This window comes from Triticum aestivum, chromosome 5D (genome assembly GCF_018294505.1).
Source record: "Triticum aestivum cultivar Chinese Spring chromosome 5D, IWGSC CS RefSeq v2.1, whole genome shotgun sequence".
NCBI classification, from domain to species: domain Eukaryota; kingdom Viridiplantae; phylum Streptophyta; class Magnoliopsida; order Poales; family Poaceae; genus Triticum; species Triticum aestivum.
The window spans coordinates 64305032-64314020 of NC_057808.1; the positions used below are offsets into that span (position 1 = coordinate 64305032).

The window sequence follows — 8989 nt, forward strand, 5'->3', positions numbered from 1 at the left end:
CGACGATTTCTAGGTCGTGTGGGAAGGAGACCCTATCGCACACACTCACTTGGCGACGGTTCCAAATGCCGTCGCGGAAAGGGGTAAAAACCCGTTTGTTTAGGACCCACGCGCACCAGTGATTCTCATCCGGATATGCTCTATGTGTTGGTCATTTGGCCAGATATGCAATTTGATAATGTTTTTCTTTGTAGCCTTCCTGTGTGTATAACGTGTTCTTGAAGGTTAAGAAGATGAAATTCGTCCTCATGCATTGTTGGTTGAAGTAGAGTAGGCAACCCAAGTGGGATTTATTCATTATCAACACCGTCAAGACCGTCGGCATCAACACAGAGGGAGAAGAGGGTGATCCAACTGGACCAACAAAAGAACCTCGAGAAGGTTAGAAAAGGGTTTTGGGGAAAGAAATGAGAGGAGGAGGAGGAGAGAGAAAGGGTAGCGACCAAGATGGCGGAGAGATTCGAATACATCTTGGCAAAGAAGGATGATGCATGTATCAAACGCTCCGACGTCGAGGGAGAAAAGGCCGAGAGGTTTAACATGTTGATGGCATCGACCGAGAAGAAGCTACAGCTCGAAGAGAAGAAGACTATGCTGGAAGAGAAGAAGGTTGAGATCGCGACCACTTCAGAGAATTCAAAAATGTTGACCTTGACGATGGAGAATTTGGATGAAGACGCAAGGATGATTGTGCAAGCCATCCGTCTTAAGTTGTTGAAGTGCTTGAAGGAGCAACAGAATATGGCGGAAAAGGCGGCAACCAAGAGGAAGCGGATTACGAGGAACATATGTTCAAAAACTATGAGCAAACTATGAACATTGACGTTGATCGGGCGTTATGCATGGCCGAGCCCGAGCAAACGTTCGAGGGATGCGGTTGGATGTCCGGCTCTCACATCCATGTCCGCGGACTGGTCCGAAACAGTCCGCGGATGGATACCATGGCCATTTTCATGCGTTGAAGATACCCTAAAGTTTTGGACTTCGTGCGTTGAGATGGTGTGGGTCTTTTTTAGACGGGCCACTGACTCCTTCAAATTTCTTGCGTTCTTGTAACACTAGCACCCAATGGCTAGGCAGCGGGACCGCGAACGGCTGGAGCAGATGTTGGATGCGCTACATGTCATCGCTTGGCGCCTCTCTTCTATGCGAGCTCCCTGATGATGTGGCCAATTGGTGATCCTTTTTCTATTTTCTTTTATATTTTTTTGGGGGTACGTGTACTGATGCTTGAGTAGATTTTTCTATCTTAATGATGTAGTACTCGTTGCATGGACATGTTGATTGCTTTATTTATAAAGTGACGCAAAAGCCGGTGACAACAATGGCATGTGTATAGTGCGACGGCGTTGTGCGCGATGCTGGCTCGCTGCTTGAGCCCCATTCACTCTTCTCTCCCGCTTGCATCATGACCGTACGCATGAGCCTGCCAACGCCGAGCGAACGACATGCAGCATGGTCGCGCTGCAAGCCCTCTCGCCGAACGTTCGCTCAGAACATTTTTCCGGTAAAAAGCTAAACTGAAGATCAAAGGCGTCAGGGGAGATTGTTTCAGTCTCAAGGTTTGCATTGTTCCTCCTCTTGGGTGATACATTTACTACTACCTCCCGATGATAAAAGGCCTCAGCAGGGATATTCGCTCAGGGAGTAGTAGTAAAAGTGGAAGCAATGGTTTGACCACTCGTGACCAGAACTCGTGGTTTGCGATTCATCGACACCGCGTAAGCGCGTACACATACTAATCTTCGCATCTCCGTCTTGTCACTGCCGGTTCAAACATTTTACGTGTCGCGTAGCAAAAGTGTCGCCGTCGAGAGAAACACGCAGCACTACAATTCTATTCCGGTGTTCCCCCAGACAGGCCTCAGAACAATATTCTCTGTGCCACTGTACCGATACAATATGCATGTGAACTTCGAGCTGGTCGTATAACCAGACCAGACATTCTGAAATCTCTGGGAATTATGGTGCGCATTTGCACACGTACGTACACTTGCCAAATTATATGAACCTATTATTGTTAGTAGGAACACTGGTTTGGGCCAGAAGTGCAGGACGACAGTGCAGAGGATGCGAATCCGCGTTTGCGTGGGCGGAAGCGGACACCGCACCGACCGAGCCGTGTGTCGCCCGCAGCCCCGACCTCTCCAGCTGTTCACAGCTACGCCCGGGCCGCCCATGGCGCTGCTGGACGGACGCGTCCTCGAGATTAACAAAACCACGTCACGGGCGGTGCGCCCCGTGCCGCCACCAGTTTACTACTCCATCATATTAGATCACGTCTTAGCAAAGCGACCGTATAGAAAATGTCCAAAGTTGGTCCGCGAAGGAGGAGTATTCGATTCAAATTGCAAACATTTCGTTTCGCCTTTGCGCTTTGTTCCGTTTCCCGTACGTGCAGATATATTTTGCACTTTTAGAAGAATGCATCTTCCTCCTTTTTAAAACTGTTTAGGTTTTTGCACTTTGGGAACGCGTGCGTGCGTGCGGTGGGGCGCTGATCTGCATCGACCGATCTCCTTTGACTTGGCTTGGCCTAGGATTGAAGACGGGATTACTGGAATTAATGCGTGCGCGTGTGTGACAGACGAGTCAACGGCAGCCACACAGCTTCTCCTCCCGCGTTCAGATCTCCGACATGACCGTTCGTGCCTCTGCTTCCCATCCGCCTCCTATATAAATCCCCCACCTCACAATCCTCTGAACCCATCCAACTTAATCTCGCCTTCATTCCTCCTACCCACCCACATCGATCACTCCATCGTCATCTCTGTGCCCGCATCGAAAAGAGGTAGCAGGATGGCCGGCGCCGGTGCCGCAGCAGCGATCAGCTCGGAGCAGATGAGCGAGTTCCGGGAGGCCTTCGCCTTCTTCGACAAGGACGGCGACGGCTGCATCACGGCGGAGGAGCTGTCCACGGTCATCCGCTCCCTGGGCCAGTCCCCGACGCCCGAGGAGCTGCGCGACATGGTGCGCGACGTGGACGCCGACGGCAACGGCACCATCGAGTTCGCCGAGTTCCTGGCGCTCATGTCCCGCAAGGCCGACGCCGACGCGGACGCCGCCGACCCCGAGGAGGAGCTCCGGGAAGCCTTCAGGGTGTTCGACAAGGACCACGACGGCCACATCTCCAAGGCCGAGCTGCGCCACGTCATGATCAGCCTCGGCGAGAAGCTCACCGACGAGGAGGTCGACGGGATGATCCAGGAGGCCGACCTCGACGGCGACGGCCTCGTCAACTTCGACGAGTTCGTCAGGATGATGATGCTCTCCGACGCCGACCAGCAGCAGCAGCAGCAGCATTGAGAGTTTGTCCGAGACTAGGAAATATAGTCCGTCCGTCCGTCGTCCATTTCTTCGGTGGACGGACGGACACCTCTCTAATCCGCCCGGGGATTAAGTTAGCTAAGCTAGCCATGCATGTGTGGATGAATGGATCTTGAATTCTTGATTGATTATTTACAACTGTTATTGGAAAAGCTAGAGATTAAATAACTAACTAAAGAAAAGAAAAAACTAACTGAACGTGGTGATTCTGTTCCGTCGGCGCCAGCGGTGCATATAATTAAATAATTTTCACCAGTGATTATCCAACTCAAACCATTTTACTTTCTTTTTTTAGAATTACTCAAACCACGGTACTTATCGAACTCTAACCTCTGTACCACATGACATATGTGGTAAGCAATTCAAACCAATCCAAAAGAGCTCTAACCTCTGTAATCCCGGTCGAGCAGTGGCGGATACAGGCCCCAGGCCTCGAGCGTGAGGCCCAAGTGCTCTGGTGTGACTGAATGCATCCAGTGCAGCTCTGCCCGAATTATTCTTGGGGCTGAAAGATTGATGTCTTTTTACGCCTCGTTTGGCTCCCAAGAATTGAATTTGATTCATTTGATAGGATTCCAAATCAAGTTATATAGCACTTGAATTTAAATTCAATTCCAATATTCACGTGTCATGTGGAAATGTAAGCCATTCATTTTTCTAAACTACGTTGTTTAGTATTTGAACCCCACCTCATGTTTTTGTTTACTAGGACAGTGCCCGTGCAATGCAACAGGATATAAATATGGTAAACGTTTGGCAATAGTGCGCGGCCGAGTTTGCGCCGGTCGCACGATGCGTCGCCACGCGGGTCCTTGCTGGCATGTGCTACCTCCCTGCATCGGCATGTTTTCTTTGTCGGGCCCACGCCTGTCCCTTCCTCTTTTGTATTTTTTCTCCTTCCTTATCCTCTTCCTCCCTCCCGTCATTTTCCTCCCCTCATTCCCTCTCTGTTTCTTCTTTTCCTCCATGGATCTCTCCTCCTCTTCCACCGGCCTCCACTGCTACTAGGAACCGGACATGGCCGTGTACCCATCCCCTACCCTTCATCCCCATTTGATTTGTAATACGATGAGAGAAGCACTCTCCCTCTCCCACCTCCCCCCAAAACAGCCATTAAATTTGTGAGGGCGAGTGGAAGAACACGAGCGAGGTGCTGCTGTGGAGCTAGGGGTGCTTCTTCACCTCCTCTACGACTGCGGCTGGGCAGCATGGCGGGGTGACGCATGCTGCGACCGTTGTCACGCGTGCTGGGAGTTGCAAGGTTCTGCAACTGGTGGAGCTAGAAGCTCATCTGGGCGACCACGCCGGCGACTCCTCAATGTTGCAACTGCCGGGGCTGAAAGCTTCTACCGGCGTGGTAAAAAGCTACGACCATGTTTTGTTTTTGCTGTAACTGGCCCATATTTTTGCTACCACCTACCCGCCCAAAATTTGCTACCAGGTGATTTTTGCTGCAACCGATGAACCATTTTGCTACAACCGTTTCGATTTTTTGTTACTACCGGTGTTTTGTCGATTTTTGCTACATCCATCTTCTGTTTTTTCCTGTCTTTTTTGCTACAACCATATTTTGATTTTGCTGGAACTGAAGACATTTTTTGCTACATCCACCCACGGCGGTGTTGCTCAACGGCGGCAATGGCTTTTTTTTGCTACAATCGTCTCGGATATTTGCTATTACCGGAGATGCCATTTTGCTACCACCGGAGTTTTTGCTACTACCAGAGTCTTCCTGGAAGCATCAAGAATTTTTGCTACCACCCTTGTTTTTGCTGGAACCATCCTAAATTTTTGCTACCACCGTCTTTTGATTTTGCTGGAACCGGCATTTTTCGCTTCGGTATCGGCGATGAAGGCGGGTGGTGTTTTGGTTCGCCGGCAGCGGTGAGGCTGCGAGCGCCGGTGATGAGCATGTTGGAAATATGCCCTAGAGGCAATAATAAAATGGTTATTATTGTATTTCCTTATTCATGATAATTGTCTGTTGTTCATGCTATAATTGTATTAACTGGAAACCGTAATACATGTGTGAATACATAGACCACAACATGTCCCTAGTAAGCCTCTAGTTGACTAGCTCGTTGATCAATAGATGGTTATGGTTTCCTGACCATGGACATTGGATGTCATTGATAACGGGATCACATCATTAGGAGAATGATGTGATGGACAAGACCCAATCCTAAGCATAGCACAAGATCGTGTAGTTCGTTTGCTAGAGCTTTTCTAATGTCAAGTATCATTTCCTTAGACCATGAGATTGTGCAACTCCCGGATACCGTAGGAATGCTTTGGGTGTACCAAACGTCACAACGTAACTGGGTGGCTATAAAGGTGCACTACAGATATCTCCGAAAGTGTCTGTTGGGTTGGCACGAATCGAGACTGGGATTTGTCACTCCGTATGACGGAGAGGTATCTCTGGGCCCACTCGGTAATGCATCATCATAATGAGCTCAATGTGACTAAGGAGTTAGCCACGGGATCATGCATTACGGTACGAGTAAAGTGACTTGCCGGTAACGATATTGAACAAGGTATTGGGATACCGACGATCGAATCTCGGGCAAGTAACGTACCGATTGACAAAGGGAATTGTATACGGGATTGATTGAATCCTCGACATCGTGGTTCATCCGATGAGATCATCGTGGAACATGTGGGAGCCAACATGGGTATCCAGATCCCGCTGTTGGTTATTGACCGGAGAGTCGTCTCGGTCATGTCTGCATGTCTCCCGAACCCGTAGGGTCTACACACTTAAGGTTCGGTGACGCTAGGGTTGTAGAGATATTAGTATGCGGAAATCCGAAAGTCGTTCGGAGTCCCGGATGAGATCCCGGACGTCACGAGGAGTTCCGGAATGGCCCGGAGGTAAAGATTTATATATGGGAAGTCCTATTTTGGCCACCGGAAAATGTTCGGTATTTTTCGGTATTGTACCGGGAAGGTTCTAGAAGGTTCCGAAGTGGGGCCCACCTGCATGGGGAGCCCACATGAACGTGGGTAGTGGGAGCAAGGCCCCACACCCCTGGTCAAGGCGCACCAAGATCCCACCTTAGAAGGAATAAGATCATATCCCGATGGGATAAGATCAAGATCCCTAAAAAAGGGGGATAACAATCGGTGGGGAAGGGAAATGATGGGATTTCTTTCCCCCACCTTTGCCAACGCCCCAATGGACTTGGAGGGCAAGAAACCAGCCCCCTCCATCCCTATATATAGTGGGGAGGCGCATGGGAGCAGCACCCCAAGCCCTGGCGCCTCCCTCCCTCCCGTGACACCTCTTCCTCCCCGCTTGCGCTTGGCGAAGCCCTGCCGGGATCCCGCTACTTCCACCACCACGCCGTCGTGCTGCTGGATCTCCATCAACGTCTCCCCCCCTTGCTGGATCAAGGAGGAGACGTCCCCGCTCCGTACGTGTGTTGAACGCGGAGGTGCCGTCCGTTCGGCGCTAGGATCATCGATGATTTGGATCACGACGAGTACGACTCCATCAACCCCGTTCTCTTGAACGCTTCCGCTCGCGATCTACAAGGGTATGTAGATGCACTCCTCCCCTCTCGTTGCTAGCATCTCCTAGATTGATCTTGGTGACACGTAGGAAAATTTTGAATTTCTACTACGTTCCCCAACAGAGCAGGGGCAGCGGTGGTCCGAGCAAGAGCAGCGCGGGCCAGCGTGCGGGATCCCGCGAGCGGCGGCGGCGCTTGCTTTTTTTTCTCCTTTTTTCCCGTGGGGGAGGATGACGATAGGAGATGCGGGGCAGATATGACATATGCGCGCGTCCAGATCGAGCGGCTCTGGTTTGACCGGCCGAAATGTTCCGCCGGTGCGCCGGCGCAGAGTAGTGCCCTATAAATATTCTAGTATTTTAGCTCGTGATTTATCTACCCATGGTAAATCAAAGGTGACTAATTATCTGCTGATTTCTTCCCACCCGACCCGTCCCTGCGTCGCCTCCAGGGGCGACAAGGGCGGAGCCCTAGATCGAGCCACCGCCGGGCCTCCCTCATCGCCTACCTCCCCTCGCCGTCGCCGGATGAGGTTGCCGGACTAAGTCCACGCGGCGGACGGCGGCGGCGGGGCTTTCCCCTTTATCCGCGGCTGGTAAATTGACGGGTGGAGGGAGGCTCGGCCCTCTTCTGTGGGGTGCCACGGCGGCTTCGGTGCCTGGGTTCTCCAAGGTTGCGTCTCCGGCGCGTGGCGGCCGCGGTGACGGTGCCATCGGGCTCCTGGGCTGCGGCCCGGTGCTCTTGCCGGCGAGTCGGGGAGGGGTGGCGCCCCACCCCCCTTCCGGCGTTTTGGTGGCTCCTTCGCTCGCGGGCCTGCTGCTCGCCGGCCTTTGGTGGCTACTGCAACGGTGTTGCAGCTGGGGGGTCGCCGGATCTGGTCGTCTTGGTCGGGTCTGACTCGTCGGCGCCTGCCGGTGACAAGGTGGATGGATCCTGCGTGGTGGTGGCGCCGCCATGGCACCGGAGGTGTGCGGGCCAGCGGGTGTGCGAATCAGCTGCAGGTTGTCCCTGACGTGGCTGGTTGTGTGGGGGTGTGGAGGCCAGTTGCTCCGGGTGATAGCCAGCGTAGCTTCTGCCGGCACCGACGACGCGGTGCCCGTGGGCGTCATTTTTCCTTCCTGAAGGGTCGTCGAGGAGCTCTCTGGCCTTGTCCACCTCCAAGGTTCGTCTTCGAGTGAAAGCCTATGGCCATGTGGTAGTGTCGGGCGACGGCGTCATTTCAGCGTCGCTTCCCTCCTTGGGGCACCATCTTGAAGACTTGTTCCCCTCCGCGCTTTCCGTGGGCTGGACGTGCACGACATCACGGTTGGATGGTGCCCAACCGGTGATGCGAGTGGTTGGCGTTGCGACTGCGGCGACGACGATGGTGGCGTGCGAAGCTGGGTCGCGCCTGGTCCTTCTGATGTCGGCGGTCTAATGCGCCAATGGGTGCGCCTTTGTTTGGTTCTCGCTGTGACAGAGAAGTCGGAGCTGCGCGTGGCGGGGCCCCTGCGGCAGCGGTGACTCCATGAGGGCGGTTTCAGCGGACGGTGCTCTTCGGAGATGCGATGGACTAGGTCGGTGCGAGGCTTGCACCTTTCTCCTGCGAAGCGCATCAACACAATCGGAGCTGCCGGTCCTCGACGTCTTGCCAATTGTGTGGCTGTGCCGACGAGGTCCTCGCGTGTCGCTCGTTCGGAGGGGTCTTGATGGGTCATCAGTGGCGAAGTTGGAGTCGCCTGCTCGAGGAGAGGTGATGACGATGACATTGCAGGCAACCTCGACGGTTTCCTCTCCTCGACGGTGTGTGTGGTCTTGTGGGTGCCAGGTTGGTCGGAGTGCCCTATTCTGTGGGCGTGTTGTAACGTTTTTTGCCCGGGTTTCCGTTAATTAACCGGGCAATTCTCTTCTTCTTAATCAATGAAAATGGCAAATCTTTTGGCTCGTTTCAAAAAAGGTGACTAATTTCGCACTCCCCGCGTGCTCGCATCTGCCAGAATATTATCAAATATCAGCAACTTTCTCGCCCCCGCGTCGCCCTCCTCGGCGACATGGAGGAAACTCTCAGCGCCACCGCCTACCTCCCCCCTCCCTCTCCTTTTCGCCTAGCCGCCACCGGAGGAGCCCACTGGCTCCGAGGATGGTGGTGGTCGGGCGCTTCGTGGGCG

General features: G+C 53.1%; 1 protein-coding gene across 1 annotated transcript; it reads left to right on the top strand.

Moving 5' to 3' along the window:
• The first annotated feature begins 2690 nt into the window (after nucleotides 1-2690).
• Nucleotides 2691-3458, top strand: LOC123124348 (neo-calmodulin). The gene has a single exon (XM_044544977.1). It carries the CDS (start codon nucleotides 2800-2802, stop codon nucleotides 3304-3306), a length of 507 nt encoding a protein of 168 aa, XP_044400912.1. The 5' UTR covers nucleotides 2691-2799; the 3' UTR covers nucleotides 3307-3458.
• The last annotated feature ends 5531 nt before the right edge of the window (nucleotides 3459-8989 follow it).